We start from the raw sequence: 17897 nt of genomic DNA, 5'->3' as shown, positions 1-17897 counted from the left end.
GTTTGTGTCCTTTAAAAAAAAACAAAAAAAAAACGGGATCTGTTTTGATCCATTTTTTTTTTTTATTATAATTGAAGTCAATGGAAAAACGGATGCACACAAATGCATTCGTTAAAATGTAGTGTGAAGCAAGCCTTAGCCTAAAACTATAACTCTCAGAGTGACAACCTGGGCATGCTGAGAGCTGTAGTTTACCAACTGGAGTGTGACTTGTGCCTGATCACTATTTTAACAAATTATAATGGTGCCATCCTATGCTGCCCGTTGCAAGGAGAATAAAGATTTAGTGCAATGGGTGCATGGTGAGAAGTGGAGCTGTTGCTTTGCAACCAAACTTAAGGTCCTATTTTCCAGAGGGTTTTTGCTAGCTGGTCTATCTTTCTTCATGCCCATACCAACCAATCATGTCACTACTTTCATTTTCCCTCTAGAAGATAAAAGGTGGAATTTGATTGGTTAGCTGATGCTCTTGGGAGAGTAAAAGCAGTGAACTGACAGGTTGAAACCAATCAGCTTCCATTGCCTATTTTCAAAAATTCTTAGAAAAGTGAAAAAAGTGACAGACCTGATTGTTTGCTATGGGTAACTGAGCCACTTTTCCTCATGCTGATGAGTGGCTCATAGCAACCAATCAGGTCACTGCCTCTCTTAAGAAAGAAGCCTCGGCCAACCAATCAGATTCCATATCTTATTTTTCAGGGGGCTTTTGGGAAATGAAAGCAGTGACCTGGTTGGCACATTAACATGAGGAAAAATCAGGTCACTGCTTTCATTTTCCAAAAAGTCATGCACAACAAACAACTGTAGGCCAGGCTAGGGCTACAAAGACTTGTGTTATTTCAACAGCCCAAGGTCACTGTGTTAAGCTCAATATGGCTGCAATGCGACTGATATGTTGCAGATGTCAATTTGCATTTCTGTCGATCAAAGAACTAAAAGATGTAACAAAACTTTTAAAGGGGGTTAAAATTGCATTCTTCATGAACTCTTCTTATAGTATATTACAGAGGTCTCCCAACAGTTGCAAAACTACAACTGTCCAGGAATGCTGGGAGATGTAGTTTTACAACAGCTGGAGAGCACAGGTTGACAACCACTGGTATAACAAAAAGATGCAGAACTTTCCATTGACTTAAAGTGGTTTTCACGGCATTGATTTTTAAAAAAAGTTTTATATTGCAGACGTAGCCGAGCTAAGTTTTTGAATAGTCTCTCTCCTGTTCCATTCCGCCAGCCTTTTCCCAGCTTGAAGTTTCTTAGAATAACAATAAGTCTCCATACTCCAAATGTACAAGGTCTCATTTATTAGCAAAACACTGAACATATACAAAACATTGATCCGTATACAAGGCAAGCAGATACAGCCTGAAACAGAAGTCAACAGGATAAGAGCACGCACTGGACCAGGAGCCCTGAATATTGCAGCTCTGCAGTGAATAACCAAGCCACATCCCGAGGGGCCTCCAGCTATTGTGAGACTACAACTCCCAGCATGCCTAGGCTACATTTTCACAGTTTGTACATTTCTCAGCTGTGCTATTTCTAGTGGCACAATAAAAGCCTCTCAGTCATTCTACTAGAACAGTGTGCTACTTTCCATAGTCATAGTGGTTCCACCGTATATTTCCATTCTAGATCTAGCGGTGTGACCCTGCTACTTGAAGTCACCTCTGTACTGTAGGCTCTTAAAGGGGTTCTTCTTAGAGGACCCTGCTTCTACTGTAACCAATCAGGAGATTGGGGAAACATGGCACTTTCCCTGCAGCACCGTCGCAGGAGATGCATTACAATTACGTATTATCAGAGTCTGCTTCATCCTCCCCCTTACTTTACACTGCAGGCCAACCTGTGCAGACTGGCTCCAGAACAAATATGGGATGGGGCTACAGCTCAGGTTTGAAATGACTGATATTCTGCTCCAAAATAGATTAGCTATGGCATGCTGAGCTTTGTAGTTCCACAACGTTTCCTTTCTTACATTCTCTTTTAACTGTGTGTTATAAGAGCAAACAACACAGTGGCGGCAGAGAAGCCTCTCGAAATCTGTGCCGCCTCCTTACATAACGCTGCCCTTTAAGTCTGTAATACGGTAAGTGGCACAAATATATCATCAGAGCGAACTGTCCTTGTGCCAAATTCCTCCGATCCATCAGTTGCTGTTAAAGGGAGCAGGCCAAGATGTCCTTTACATCATTCTAGGCTGAGAAATGAAGTGGACATTCCTTATGTCATAGACAGGAGTGCAAGATGCCAACTCAAGGGGTGGCATACACTAAGCTACTTAGCACACCATAACAATAATAACAAAACAGTCTTAAATCTTTGGTTCCCATCCCGTATCGCGGGCAAAGCCATTTTTACAATAATTACCAGTGCAGTGACAGTACATAGATTATCAATAATTTACCATGTGCTGCAGTAAGATTACATTTTACCCTGGGTAATACCTTGATAAGGTTTGAGATTGGAAAGAAAAAAAAAAAAAAAAAATCACTCCTTGATGTCTCTCGAAATTCCCTCCACCAGTTATGTAGGTATACAGGAAGCAGAGCGCTTTATATTAGGATGCTGGGGGTTGCCCATCCGGGTTTAAGCTGAAAAGACAGAATGTCCTGACCTGAGAAGAAGAAAATAGGAGAAGGTTAATATCAATGCAGATGGGTGCAGTAAAGCAGTGTCCCTTCCAACAACTTCCAATGACAACTCCTATTTTGCAACAGTACAAGTTAGGAAAGACAGATGTTTTTATCCCTTTGGGCTGCCATGGAAAGGATGGAGACCTGTAACCCAGCTTTCCCAGCTTCCTCAATGACAAATGAGTTATGCAGTGGCATTTTCTCTGCTTTATTGTATAAGAGGAAACAAAGGACAGTTACCAACCTGCTGCGCCAATCACATGACCAAGGGCTGTCTGTCCGAGGTGGTGCTGTTCAGAGACTGGAGGCTTCCTTTGTATATGGGGGCCCTCTTCTCACCATCCACTCTGTGATATAGAGAGAACATTGTGTTAATGTGGTATCATCATATGATATAACATACAAGAGGAGTGCAGCTCTGAAGAATAAAACTGCATAATTAAGCAGAGTAGCAGAGCAGTACAATACAGGAGAAGCAATAAAATGACGCAACATAAAAATGAGTGTGTGTATATAATGACTACCCTAGTAAAGTCTACAAATTCCATTGTACTTATTGTCCTCATAAGAAATAACTTCATTGCCACCTGGTGTCTGAAAAATCTCAATAATTTTTTATTTCTTTTAGGCAGGTATTTTCTTTAGCTGTATTCTCCACATGATGGGTCTGGCAGGCCGCTACCCACAGTCAGGTGACCTGACATTCCCTCTAAGACCATCGGGGACTGTCCCAGGGAGGTCTGCCTGCTCTATACTGATGAATGTATGATTATAGTAACCAGACTCACAGGCTGATCTGGGGTTTTCTCATCTGTCTCCTGCGGTGACGGATCAGGACAGAGAAGAGTGTGAACACCAGGACAAGGAGCATGAACGCTGGGATGGTGACAAAGCTCAGGATGTATACGATATCTGTGGAGATTAGGACAGACATAAACCATAGTTAACCACTGACATACCGACCTGCTAGAGAAAACCCCCTCTTTTTGGACTATACCCACTTGAAGATCTGAACAGAGCTCGCACGGATACAGGATTCTTTGGCTTCACCCGCAGCTGAAAGGCTCTAGTCCTCACCAGGCTCCTCTCAACTGGATGGCGTGCCTGGCAGATGTACGTCCCTTCTGAATCTTCACTTACATGTTTGAGGACAAGGGTATCGGATGGTAAAATCCAGTCGCTGAACTATAAAGAGAGAAAGAGACGTATATACTAATTTAGTAGTCAATATATGGCTCCCTACTGTACATGACTTGAAGTTATCACATTGTTGGTCAACCTATAAGACGCGATATTACTCAAAGTCAGAAGGTAGGGAAGGGATTTTCCTATACACAAATACTTCTGTAGCTCGTGTAGTGGCCGTGCGGAGTTACTACAAATCCCATTCACTTTAATGACAGCTGAGCTGCAGTAACCCAACATGGCCACTGCAAAATGTATGGCGCTGTCTGATCAAAGGGGATGCCAGGTGTCAGATCCCTGAGCATCAGATATTCCTCTACAAAGGTTGTTTTACCTAAACAATCCCTTTAAAATCTTATTACATTCGCCCTCACCTCTTGGCTCCACTCGAACAATGGTGTATGGGAAGCACGAGCATCACATTTCACCTCCACTGTAGACCCGCTTTCTGCCCATAAGATATCAGTCTCTTTGCCATACTGAAAGTTTAGGCTTGGAAAAAAGACCTCGTTCAGAACTGTAGAAAAAAAAATATATACATGGAAATGTAATTTTCTCTCTGAGAGAGAGGTCATTGTTCCTCTTCTACCTGAGTCCCATAGTGAATGAAGCAGCGGCCACGAGTTCTACACTCACAAGTGGCACTATGGGACCTCCGGATGAGGATTGAACCACTGATCACAAGAACAATCACACATTTCACACCTAACAGCAGAATACCGATAAATGCTTGAAGAACGCCTGAAAGTTCTCCACCAGGTAAGACGTGAGGCTGCCTCTTCTTGTAGGCAACATTCTCAGTCTAGTGAGCATTTGGCTAAAGATGTATTTATGCGGCTTCCATCATGTCCTGCAGACATCTGACCTTCGGTAATGCACTGTCAGTGGAAACACGCTAGTGTCAAAAAGAAAGAAACAACGGGGTCGGGGAGTTTAGCCCTGTAATGTCTGCTGCATTCTCCATCCCCAGAGAAGGCGATAACTCCCCGGACCCTGTGAACTAACCAGGACTTGCTTTATCTATCTGCTGTGTGGTTCTGGAGGATTTTATACCTTATTTTCAAGAGATGAAGGGGGCTTGTATGATTTATGTATACCATAATGAGCACTGAATAAGTGTGGTGTTAAGTGGTGGTCTACCACACAGGTCAGCCTCCAGCTTTCCTGGACCCTAAATATGAAATCTGCCAACTTACGTGCCAAAATACCCCAAATAATGCAGGTTTGTCTTTCAGGAGCAAGGGGTCTACTGGCAGCCATGATGGTCTTTACCCAGCTTTCCCACAACTGATTTGATACAAAAGGACAATGACTTAGGGGGGTTGTCCAGCGAAAATCTTTTTCTTTCAAATCAACTGGTTTCAGAGAGTTATATAGATTTGTAATTTACCTCTATTTAATAAAATCTGCAGAAAGTGATGTATTTTTTCCAGTCTGACACAGTGCTCTCTGCTGCCACCTCTGTCCATGTCAGGAACTATCCAGAGCAGGAGACGTTTTCTATTGAGATTTGCTGCTGCTCTGGACAGTTCCTGCCTTGGACAAAGGTGGCAGCAGAGAGCACTGTGTCACACTGGAAAGAATACAGCACTTCCTGCAGGACATACAGCAGCTAATAAGTATCCTAAGACTTGAGATTTTTAAATAGAAGTAAATGACAAATCTATATAACTTTCTGAAACCAGCTGATTTATAAGAAAAATATTTTAGCTGGATAACCCCGTTAAGGTGATGGGGCAGTTTCTGTCATCCATCTTATCCTCAAGTACCCAGCAGGACCTGAGCCAGAATAGCACCCGGCCCTGATCCAGCCTTTCACTGTTTGTTCCCCATCTCCCCTCCTGAGCTGCTGACATTCACTGGAGATAGGTGTCCAGGACGGCGCAGACTGTGTGATTGTGTCTATCTCGTTGTACGCTTCACTCGTCGGCTCATTACACGGACGGCTCCATTTCAATATTTGATGTATTTCCTGTGGCTCTTTGTGGGGTTTGGTGACATTTTGTGATAACCCGGTGATATTTCTCTCTGCCTCCTGCCGCTTTTATTTGCTGTATTGTTGTGTGGATCACGTTTTTGGGCTTCCCTGTGCCCTTTAGATGAAAGATGTCGTCTGTGATGTTCAGCCCTCGCAGGTATTCAGGAGCAGAAGAAAACCTGGCCTGATAGATAGACTATGGGGACGCGGATGACGCCGCAGCCCGGGGACGGAGAGCTTATCTGCGCTGTCACTACCGATAACATTTAGCCTGAGGATAGTAATATAAGAAAATCAGCATCGGCCGGAGGAAACGTTCTCCCCAATTATTTGTTTTCCTGTTCAGCCAGGAACTGGCGTAGAACTGACGTTTGTAGGCCTAATGTTACATGCTGACATGCTGCCAATATGACTGATAAGTTAGGACATCAAAGACGACCGTCCACGTTTCAAGGTGTCCCAAGCGGAGCTAGGCCCAGAGTCCTCTAACCCATCAACTCTCCTGACATCTCTATTTTAGTAACTTGCATCCCCTCATGCAATTTCCTTGCAATTCTAGATTGTGTTATTTCTCTGTTATTCTTCCTGGAAATATATGAATAGATTGGCAACTGAGTGTTATCAATCTACATCGAGTCCCTATATTATCGGCAGTGACAAGACAGCATCAGGGCATGCAGACATGTCCATTAGTAAACGGGGAATGGTAAGGCTCAGTTGACAATTTATTCTTAATATTCCAGGAAACACAACACAGGAACGTCACAGAGGTCTAAGGAAATCCAGAACTGGATTCATAGGCAATATAAGTATTTACTAAAACAGGCATTTTGGGACTGATAAGGTCTTTAACATGTACATGTAGCCACTTAGGCATTTAGGTGGTCAGAAGTTGTGTGCCAAACCCTTCCAGTCCTCTATCGGGATGCCTATTGTGAGTCATGGCAGCCAGGGCGCCTCTTATGGCTCATAACACCTATGGCAATGTACAAAAATATTGTAGTGTACTGTACAAGCTATTGTGTAGTACAGTGCCAACTGAAGTGGATGACTGCAAATACATCCTATGGATAAAAGGCAAATGCATAATGAAAACTTATAGGACGTAGCTCTGCTTTCTTCTGACTTACAGATCACATTGAGGGTGAGCTCCTCAGACACTTCTTGTTCACCAGGCTGGCTGTCAGTTTTCACACAGCGGTATGGTCCTTTCACCCAAGTGGAGACATCTTGAACGTTCAAGACAAGACGCCCATCGCTTCGACTTATGTTGAAGAAGAAGAAACAGTACTCATCAAAGGTGCAATTCTCCAGCCGAATCCAGACCCTCTTTAACTGAAAAAACAAAGAACATCTGAAGTGAAAAATTATGCCAGATATGTACAGGTCATACAACCAGATGCAGAATTCTCTCTCCCATCACTGAGTGTCAGTCTTCACTGCAGGTCTGGTGTTATATTCATCAGAATGAACAAAGCATTTCCCTCCTCCCCCTTTTGCAATGAACTAATATACAAGACTGGGAATAAAGTGAATGTCATTGTTTTTACACCCTGTATGATATACGTGATAGGGCGGCATCTGCAGTGTACGGGGTCACCTATGCGGATTGTGCATCGCCTTACGAACCAGGTCAATGCCTAGAACATTCCTCCAAAAACCAGGCAGAACTGCCCCCCGACACCTCCATCAATGACTTTCCAGCAGAGATTTCCCCTGCGGCTGACAGTGGTTTCATTTTAATCAACAAAATCAATGCTCCCCATTGAGAGTTACAGAACAAGGAAAGTCTCGAGGTTACAAGAATATGTATCCCGGCTGTGTAATGCTCAGCGGGAGGAAGAGCTGGAGACTTAAAGGGGAAGAGAGAACACCTAAAACTGGAATGTACACATAGGATGAATTCAGCCCCCAGAGCTGAAGTCAAGGAGTAAGGCCTTATTCACACGATCCGTGCTGCGCTCCAGAGGAGGATCCGGATCGCCTTCAAGTCACCTTCATTGTTCATTCACTTCAACGGTCCCTAAAATTGAAAATTGTCAAAATTGACAATTTTACAGGACGTGTGAATGCAGCCTAAGGATGGTGCTCTTAGGACCGGCTCAGTGCATAGGCCCAAGTCACTGTATTGTTTTTTTTTTTCTTGCACAGCAGCCAATGTATGCGGTCAGAACAGTTTCACTCAGGCCAAAGATATCCCCCTCTCAAAGTCTGTCAACTGGGTACAATGTGTGTTTGTAAAGACATGTCTAGCAGTCACCGATCTCTCACCAACAGTTACACTACCCAAAAGTAGCCTCTGAGCCTTGTGTAGGGCAGCAGCACATTTACGGTGGTCACTTTCATCACAATGGTTGTCTCACATCACAGCATTGATTTCCCCTTCAGCAAGCGCTGGGTGGGAAATACAGGACATTGTTTTTTTACACTGATAAACTGTTTACAGAACTCCACGGGTGACCTAGCAGACTACTGACCCGAGACAAGGAAAGGGTTAACAAAACGTAGCCAGAGCAAGTTCTCTGGAGTGGAAAATCACTCAAGAAATGTTACCAGACCGGTTTCTAACCACTTTGTTTTTATTATGGTGGATTCGTCGGGGATCAAGAAAAACAAAAGCTGAACGGCGAAAAAGAGGATACTAGAGGGGCAAGGGAAACAAAGAGATATCAGCTCGGGAGACAGCAGAATTGGGAATTCAGCTCTGCAGTCCATATTTTTCCATCAGTGCTCAGAAGCCATATTTGATTATTCAGCAGTATCTGACTTTATAGGGTGGAAGAGGGAAGAGACAGTGGCACAGGCTGGTATAATACATCACCGGGTATGATAAGGTTGTAGCTATGATAGTCTAGCACAGCCGGAGAGGCGCAGTGGAGAGCAAGTGATAAACATGGACGTATCGCCAGCATCTTCCTGTCCGGGTGAAATGTCATCATGATAAGAGAGGGTTTCGAAGTAAATGATAGCATAGGAAGCCACGTGCCACGCCTGATAACACGCTGAGCTGCTACCGGACTCATCAGGAACCCGCAGAGGAGGAAAGTCGGGGGTCTGCCTGCTTTATGCCATGTAAGATGAAGAACAGCACAGGGCCAGAGCGCCAGCAATGCCACTACAGGGCAGTCACATAGATTCACAAAATCCTATAGAGAGCTGATGGCCAGATAATGCTGAGGAATATGTACCACATCACGAGCAAACACCACTGAGCCCCTCCCTGGAAGGAATAGTGTTACCAATGTCGGATGTCAACCATTTAAAGCTACTAAGATAAATAAGTTGGTCATTCAGGTGCCTGGGAAAGCTGGGTGTAAAAATGTGGTAGACAGAATGGTTGTCACCCATATCTGACACATTATATATATATATATATATATATATATATATATATATACACATACAAACAACTCAATGTTGTGGCCCTTAACTAGACCCTGGAGCCAACTACATAGGGCAGAGGGGTTGCAGAAAGCACCAATGGCAGAGAGAACGAAGAGGGTGCCATCCACAGGAGAGAGGAGAAGGCCCCAACCAGAGGGAGGAAAAGATGGTGTCAACCAGAGGGAGAGGAAAAAGGTGTCACCCAGAGGGAAGAGAAGGCAGTGCCAACCAGGGAAGGAAGAAAAAGACGGCACCACCCAAAGAGGGGAGAGGAAGGCCTCAACTAAAGGGGAGAAGAGGGTGTCAACCAGAGGGAGGGGAAGAAGGCACCACCCAAAGAGGGGAGAAGAAGGTGCCCATCAAAGAGGGCAGAAGATGGCACAGCCCAGAGTGGGAAGAAGTTGGGGCCAACCAGGGGAGAAAAAGGCATCACCCAGAGAAGGGAGAAGATGGTGCCCACCAGAGGGGGGTGAAAAAAGCAGCACCGAGAGAGGAGAAAGGAGGGTGCCACCCAGACAGAGAAGAGGAAGGTGCCACCCAGAGAGGGGAGAGGAAGGCCCCAACTACAGAAGGGAGAAGATGGTGTCAACCAGAGGAAGGGGAAGACGGTGCCAACCAGGGAAGGGGGCACCACCCAAGGAGAAGAAATTGTCCATGAAAGAGGGGAGGAAATGGCGCCACCCAGAGAGGGGAGAGGAAGATGTCAACCATGGAGGGACAAAAAGACAACTCCAAACCACAAAAGAAAATACACACTGCCAACAATAGAGGTGAAAAGACACAACTAACCATAGAGGGCAAAAGAAGACCACAACATGGTGGGTATTTGAAGGCAGGGCATACTTATAAAACATTTTTTGTGTCCTCTAACTTCTCCTATTTCTAGGTAGGAGGGTCTCCCCACAGGCCTACTCATCTCCTTGTTTCAAATACCCATAAACAGTCAGCCCTTCAGGTGTGGTACCTGCAGAGCAGCGCTCCCTTTAACTGTCATTAGGACAGGAAGACTGACTCCCCGCCCTAGGAAATCAATCCAGGTGGAGGGATAATTCACAGGGTCTACACCCCACCCTTCCCATCAGAAGATGAAGCCTCCCTGGACCCAGTGGCCGCTCCTCTCCTAAGTGCTCACGTTCCCCCTATAAGCAGCTTTTTACAGCATCCATCACATGAAGCGCGGCGTAAACAAACAAGCGCTGATGTTCTGGAGCCGAATCAGAGTGGAGAGAAGACAGGGCCGCGAAGCGAGACCCAAACACTGCTGTAATTGTATTTGCTTTTCATTCTACAAGTTAAACTTTGTGTTCTGTCTTTGTTTAGTGTAAAACAAACATTTCTAATACAATCATTTTTTTCCGGCAGACAGATTTAGGAAGACAAGAGAAAACTGGTGTACGGAGGCCGGAGAAAGCAACATCTTCCTGGAAAGGTGAAAGTGTACGAAACAGCGAACAGACAGGGAGAGTACCCCAGGGCAGAAGAGAACATAACATACCTGGAGAGAGATACCTTCTAGGTGGGAGATTTATCAAACATGGTGTGAAGTGAAACTGGCTCAGCTGCCCCTAGCAACCAATCAGATTCCACCTTTCATTCCTCACAGACTCTTTGGAAAATGAAAGTTGGAATCTGATTGGTTGCTAGGGGCAACTGAGCCAGTTTCACTTTACACCATGTAGGTGTCCTGTGGTGGGAAACTGGCCTAATGCTGACTATCATATGATCAGTGCCCTGAAATTAGCTCACTAATCTCCTGAAATACTCTGTGCTGCTGCTTCTTTTACTACCTAAGGACACAGGGTGATATGCAGCTGATAGCCTAAGGCCTATTCCACGGAGCGATAATCGGGCGAATTGGAGCGATAATCAGCCGAATCGGCCCGATTCGGCCAATTATCGCTCCGTGGAATAGAGAGAACGATCAGCCGATGATCGTGTCATCGGCTGATTGTTCATTTAGGTTCAGACCTAAAATCATTGTTCGCCACCAGCGCATCGCTACGTGGAATAGCGGTGCACGCCGGCGACCGGCGATTTCAGCAGCATCATAATCACCTGTCTGGGCTGCAGGTCTTCTCCTTCTCCCGGGGTCCTGTGCGCAGCAGCTTCAGAGCGGGGCTGTCTGAACTGACAGACTGTTTAGCCAATCACTGGCCGGAACCGCCACGGCCAGTGATTAGCTGAGCAGTCTGTCAGTTCAGACAGCCCTGCTCCGAAGCTGCTGCGGCGCGGGACCGGGAGAAGGAGAAGACCTGCAGCCTGGACAGGTAATGTATGAAACAAGGGCTGCAAAGACATCAGTAACTATGTCCCTGCAGCCCTCGCAGAACGATCATTGGGGCCCTGGAATAGGCCCAGTAAACGAGCGCCATTCTAGCAGAACGGCGCTCATTTACATCGTTGATCGGGCCCTGCTCGGCCCGTGGAATAGGACTTAAGACTTTAAAGATACACACCAAATGCGACCAGCCGAGGATCAAGCATTTACCTGCTCCCGGCAGATTATCAGCCAAAGGAATATATCTAGTAACGCTCCTGGTCGATAATCCTGGCCCGTGTAAAAGTGCCGTGACACTCAACCTGTAAACTCCTGCTCGTCCCAGTCTGCTCTCACATCAGCACATCAGTGACTGCACCAGCAGAATAGTGAGTGCAGCTCTGGAGTATATGAACAAATACCCATTTCACAAACCTAAGAAGAAGATATCCTAACAATGACCCCAGACAGACATACAAGTACTTACCTTGCAGTATTGTTCAAAGGTGTAATTTTCCATGTTAGAGTCACTGTCTGAGAGACACTCCAGGGTGGCATCTCCAAACTCTGTTACAAAATTCTCCGTCCCGGAGATGGTCAGTTTGGCGTAGGCTAAAAGACACAAATCAGTATTAAGACACCTCTCCTAGGATGAATGTACTTTGTGCAGTCAGAGCCATCACTACTTCTGGATAATATAAGAACTCCTCCACCATGAACCCCATTCTGTGCAGATTATCACCCCTTTCACTCAAACAAGGAAATATGGAGGGGTAGAAGTTCTACAACTTTCTAATATATTCTGTATTTCAATTCCTTAAACCTTTCCAAGATCTCTGCTTGCCTTCAGGGAATGGACATGTTCCTATTCTCTGACAGCTTGCAAAGTAGAGATGAAGAACTGAAACTGCCCTCACCTACTTTAATGTTATATGCTTGTCTACAAATAAGGCAGGGGTAGGGAACCATGGCTCTCCAGCTGTTGCAAAACTACAACTCCCATCATGCTTGGACAGCCAAAGCTAAAGCTTTGGCTGTCCAAGCATGATGGTAGTTGTAGTTTTGCAACAGCTGGAGAACCAAGGTTCCCTACCCCTAAATAAGGTTTTCCCAGAGTGACAATGACTATATGAGGTGTATATGAAAGCGTGGGAGCTGCGTACAGGTGACGAGTGAGGACTGCTGCAGGATTAGTGGAGTCTGTGACACGTCTCTTGTCCTGGCTGTGCTTTTATTTACAGCAGATCTATGGGATTCATCAGCCCGGCGACCTTCTCATCCGCGCTCTAATGACTCCTGACTGGCGCGCTTCGCTGATACTTGTCAGTGGCGATGAAAGCAGCGGCTTTAGTCGGCTGTAGTCACCGTCCGCTCCACAGACAATATCATTCACAGTGTGATCTTCTCATGTTCACGGTGACTTCCATGCCTAATAATTTTATCATCCCCCCTGAGGAGGGCCCTGTCCCCGCAGGATCTGAGGCACCTTTGTAGATCAAGTGACGAGGCTTCAGAGCTGAAATTAAACCGAACAGAACAAATCTGATGTCTGCTCTTTGTAGGTAGAGGATTATCTCCCGGGCCTTCAAGGAAATTTACAACTAGAAGGTGCTAGAAAGGAGCACTTCAAATACATGTCAGGGAATCCAGAGACAGGCCTTAAAGGGACAGAGGCACTAATGTGAATGCGGTTTATGATCTAGTTAAAACCGAGGATTAATGCGGTTTTGTTCAGCTTGCCTCATACAGAATGGATAGAACTGGAAACGGTCAGACCTTAAAGGGGTATTCCATCCTATAACACATGTATGTCTCACCAAGAGTCACATGAATGCACCACCGCTCCTTTCATTGTCTATTATCGTCTTTTAGGCAAGTCAGGTGGTTGCTTGTAATTTTCAAAGGTTTAGCCCAAGGGTAGGGAACCTTGGCCTTCCAGCTGTTGCAAAACTACAACTCCCATCATGCCTGCACAGCCATAGCTTTAGCTGAAGAGCCAAGGTTTCCTACACATGGTTTAACCATTAGGGATGAGAGATTCCTCAGATCCCAGCCCCGGCTGTCAGAGCAAACACCCCAGGGCGACAACTGAGAACTGTAAAAGACTTAAGTCGCTTACTGACCGCCATTAAACAGGAACAGTCATTCAAGTGAACCTGACACCTATATGATCACAGCTGGACTGCAAACTTCTGCTACCCTAACAATGCGGTGAACAATTCATCTCCACATCCAGTAAGTGACGAGGACACACTGATCCCCTAGTCACTGGGGGTCTCTTTCAATTAAAGGGGTATTCCACACAAACATAACTTTTGATATGTCGCTGCCCATAGTGAGACAAACAATTCCTTCCATACTTGTTATTATCTATTCAGTCTCCTTCCCCCAATTTTGAGCTGCCGCTTTCTGCTTAAAACACAAAAACCTGTGTGTGGGCTTTTTTTCCTCTGTCTCCCCCTCTTCCCTCCTCCCTCCTCCCTTCTGAGACAGCTGATGTAAACAAGTCCCTGACTGGCTTTATCTGCAACATTGTAGCTTCTTTGTAATGCTGGGAGGGTTAATCACAGTGAGTTAATCGGCAACTTGACCTCAGAATAACCCTCCCAGCATTACAAAGAAGCTACAATGTTGCAGATACAGCCTGCCAGAGACTTGTTTACATCAGCTGTCTCAGAAGGGAGGGGGGAGGAGGGGGAGACTGAGGGAAAGGCTCACACACAGATTTTTGGGTTTTCAGCAGAAAGCAGCAGCTCAGAACTGGGGAAAGGAGACTGAATTGATAAAAACAAGTATAGAAGGAATTGTTAGTCTCACCGTGGGCAACATATCAAAAGTTACGTTTAAGTGGAATACCCCTTTAACTTATCCAGTCCAGACATGACATTTCTCACTGCTGAGGATCTGTTACAGCTGCATCAGGTTTTAATACTCCAAACCTACACACCAAGCCATTGTTATAAAAGGAGGAAATGACTGTGTGTGACGAAGCCGAACAGAAAGTCGTGTAAACAGGAAGACACATGAGATTTACACAGACGTGAGATGACACACGCAGCGAGTCACGCCTAACGCAGAATTACCCAAAGAAACCAGACGGGAACTACAGGCACAGCAAACAAGAGATCCAGATAATGGACTCTCTATAGATATTTAAAGGGAACTTACCACCCTTTACATTGGCTATGCAGCAGGTACCCTAATACCCCAAGCTAGAGGGCCCCAAATGTGAAAGCAGTTCCACCACCCCACACATTCTCTATGGGACTTGACAATATTCAGAAGTCCCATAGACGGAAAATGGAGTGGTGGTCCCAACAATCAGCTAGTTATCCCCTATACTGTTCATCTCAGAAACCCCCATTTACCTTCCTTCTCCCCAGAACTGTCACTCTGACCTATAGTTACCTCCACTTTGTATCAGCTCCATCTGCAAAGAGTGTTTGTGCTGTATCTGCTGTGTAAAAACATATCATGTGAACATGGCCTATGGGTGCGGTCATCCACATGCTGCCGATAGATAATGGAGTGATGATTTTACTACGGACCTGTTGCACATTTTCAGGGCTTATATTTAAAAAAAAAAAAAAAAAGAGGTGTAAAAATAGGCAGTTCAACATCGGTAAAATCTAGCTGACTCATACGCAACTACAAGAGGGATGGCCCTTTAAGACACTTATGTTGTTCTCCCAAGCATATCTCTGCTATCTCCTGAGCTCAGACAGGTTAGGCAGATGGAACGATTAGATTCTAGAAGCCTCCAGGGCAGAAACTATAACGTTTTGGTAACTGACTGCAAAACAACAAAGTGATCCCACTATTCTGGCACGCCTGGTAGACCGTCTAATGTGTATGCTTGGCCACCCCGAAGAGAGGATGAAAAGGACTGATTATGTTGATACCCCTTTTTCTGCAGAGAGATAAGCCGCTACCACAGCTGTCTGGCAGCGGCTTACCCACCCTCTTCCTGTCTACAACACATAGATGTCTGGCTGAGCCAAACGTTTTACATGGAGGGATTGGGAGAGACAAACATCAGCCATTAAAGGGGTATGGGTTCCATTACACATTAAAAGGAGCCCAGGGGTGCACTATCCATAAGGTAAGGCCTTTGTCTATGGCGGGCCCCTCCGTTTTAGAACATCCTTTTAAGTCCGGATGCCCCTAAAAATAGCTATGCCATGAGACCTCAAAGTCGTCACAGTTGGCAGGAAACACTGACCTAAGCTCTCTAAGGGCTGGTGGATGAAAGGAGATTCAACACATGACCTCCCAAATGCAAAATAGTGGCTATAAAGACTGAAAACATTCCATCCTACCCCCACAGGTAGATAAGATACCATACATACCTATGTACTAACGCTTACAGCAGTGGTCTCAAACCTGGGGCTAGACAGATGTGCAATAGAGACCATTGGCATACAGTATACAGCTAGTACCGTACCTGCCCAGGACCATAGATAGAAGGACTGACAAGACAAGTCCCAATTCCTGGATGTGAGTGGCCACAAATATGGCGGCTTGTACAAGGGGGCACTACTGGCGTCACGTACCGCTCCCTTCCTTCTATATATATAGGGTCTTTGAAAGGAGGAGGGGGGGTCATATAACTGGACCATGACACGACGACTACCACCAAAAATCCACAACGCCTGTATCTGTGGTCACATTACATCTTATCCCCATTATAGAGTGGTCACGCTGAATTATGTACATTATAACGAATACAATGAATTATCCACCTGATATACAGTGAGGAAAGTGGCCAGACCCAGAAAACCCCACTGTTACACCAAGCACAAGAGGGAAAAAATGACGTCATCACAACAGACCATGACGTCACCATCACTAACTAAAAACTAAACGAAACTAACTGAAAAGTTTACCAAGTAATCAAAAAGTTAAAGCGCAGCTCCTCCTCACCTCCAGGACTTGCTATGGAGCACAGCAGAGCCATAAAAGTCGCACACACCACGGCTCTCATGTCGCAGCAGCTGCTTATTGTCTCTTTGTGATAACACTGGATGATTCCCGGAACTTACAGGGAAAGTACACAACACCAGCGGCGCGCATGCGCAGTCACTTCCTCCTGTACAGCGTGCGCACACTCCTCCTGACCAATAAGGAGGCAGCTTGGGCAGCGCGTCACGTGTAGCCAGGCAGATGCTTCTCCGGCGGTCGGCGAGGGAGAGAGCACGTGATCAGACACTTTTTTTTTTTTATGTATGTGCGACTTTTCACTGCGGGTTAGAACGTTGCATGAGACTTCTCTGTGTGATTGTTACTTGTTTTGTTCCCTATAGAAACCATATTCTGTATCACATTGTTATCAAAAGTCATGGACTAACTGGTGGGCCAAGGCTAGGGGCCACACAGTGACTCAGGTCACACTGCACCTCACATGCATTGACTGTCTATGAGGTTGTGGTGCAGCCTGTAATATAAGGCTATGTGTGTCATGCAACAGCAAACTGTCTCTAAAAATATATGTGTAACTACATTGGCTGCGACACGGGTGCTGCATCGCAGTGTATAGATTAAATAGGGGAACATTGTGAGCTGTAAGGGACCCGGATGGACGTTGTCCTGCAGGTCACATCTTGACCCCACACTGTACATTGGCTGTGATGCATGATCGTGGAGCGCCACACTGCCGTCTTTGGCCATAAAACCAAACGTCCTGGCCAATGTTGTGTAGCCCAAGCGCGTCACCTTGCTCTACCACCTTGTCACATGGTCAAAGTCGCTATCTAGCAACTTTTTAGCTATAAGGAAACATAGACGACGCCCTGAAGAAAAGGCAATGTCACGCTATAACAGCAAGTCATAAGGAGCACGGCCTCTGTGTAACAATGTTGTGGGCGGCCGTGACAATACGAGACCTGTTTAGATTTTTCGCAACATTCCTAAAATTAAATGGTCGGTTTCCATTGAAAAACAATGAGTTGACTTCAAGAGTTCTCACAGAATTTCAAGCGGATTCTGCATAAAAATGCCCGTAAAAATGAGCAGTCTTGGCTCGCATAGGTTTTCTATTGGCTTTCCACGCATTAGTGCACACAGCGGAATTTTCTGTCCGGAAAATCTGTCGCAGATTCACGTTCTGCCAGAAGAATTGACATGTCAATTCTTTGGGTGGATTCCGCTAGAGGAATCCTATAGAAGTCAAAGGGGCTTCTGCTTCAGTTTCGCCCGAATTCCGCTCAAGCTGAGTAGGCAAGCAATTTCAAGCAGAAAACTTTCCTCTTCAATTTCTAGCAGAATCTGCGCAAATTCCGTAGTGTGCACATACCCTTAGTCCTTCCTTTCTTGGTAGATGTCGCAGATCTTTAAAGGACACCTGTCGGCCCCCTTGCCGGGGTGACAGGCTCCCGACCCCCTGTTAGATCCCCCTATACTCACGTGATCCCGCCAGGTCCCGCTTCCTGAGCCGGTCGGGTCACGGAGATTTCAGCGC

At 45.6% G+C, this 17897-nt stretch overlaps 1 protein-coding gene across 1 annotated transcript; it reads right to left on the bottom strand.

The window, feature by feature from the left end:
* Positions 1-1281: 1281 nt before the first annotated feature.
* LOC138769235 (uncharacterized) lies at positions 1282-16490 on the bottom strand. The gene is made up of 8 exons (XM_069947568.1): positions 16364-16490; positions 11928-12052; positions 6930-7134; positions 4196-4338; positions 3638-3821; positions 3425-3548; positions 2881-2983; positions 1282-2617 (listed from the first exon to the last, which is right to left on the bottom strand). Exons 1-7 carry the CDS (start codon positions 16422-16424, stop codon positions 2893-2895), a joined length of 933 nt encoding a protein of 310 aa, XP_069803669.1. The 5' UTR covers positions 16425-16490; the 3' UTR covers positions 1282-2617; positions 2881-2892.
* Positions 16491-17897: the final 1407 nt, after the last annotated feature.

This window comes from Dendropsophus ebraccatus, chromosome 12 (genome assembly GCF_027789765.1).
Source record: "Dendropsophus ebraccatus isolate aDenEbr1 chromosome 12, aDenEbr1.pat, whole genome shotgun sequence".
NCBI classification, from domain to species: domain Eukaryota; kingdom Metazoa; phylum Chordata; class Amphibia; order Anura; family Hylidae; genus Dendropsophus; species Dendropsophus ebraccatus.
This window is presented reverse-complemented; position numbering and strand designations above follow the sequence as displayed.

Bases quoted from the DNA above. Each gene is read 5' to 3' on its own strand.
- LOC138769235 (XM_069947568.1), bottom strand. From the start codon at position 16,424: ATGAGAGCCGTGGTGTGTGCGACTTTTATGGCTCTGCTGTGCTCCATA. The intron at 4,339-6,929 runs GTAAGTCAGAAG...TTTTTTCTACAG, and splicing joins GCTCACCCTCAATGTGATCT to TTCTGAACGAGGTCTTTTTT. The intron at 3,822-4,195 runs GTGAGGGCGAAT...CTCTCTTTATAG, and splicing joins TGTTCGAGTGGAGCCAAGAG to TTCAGCGACTGGATTTTACC.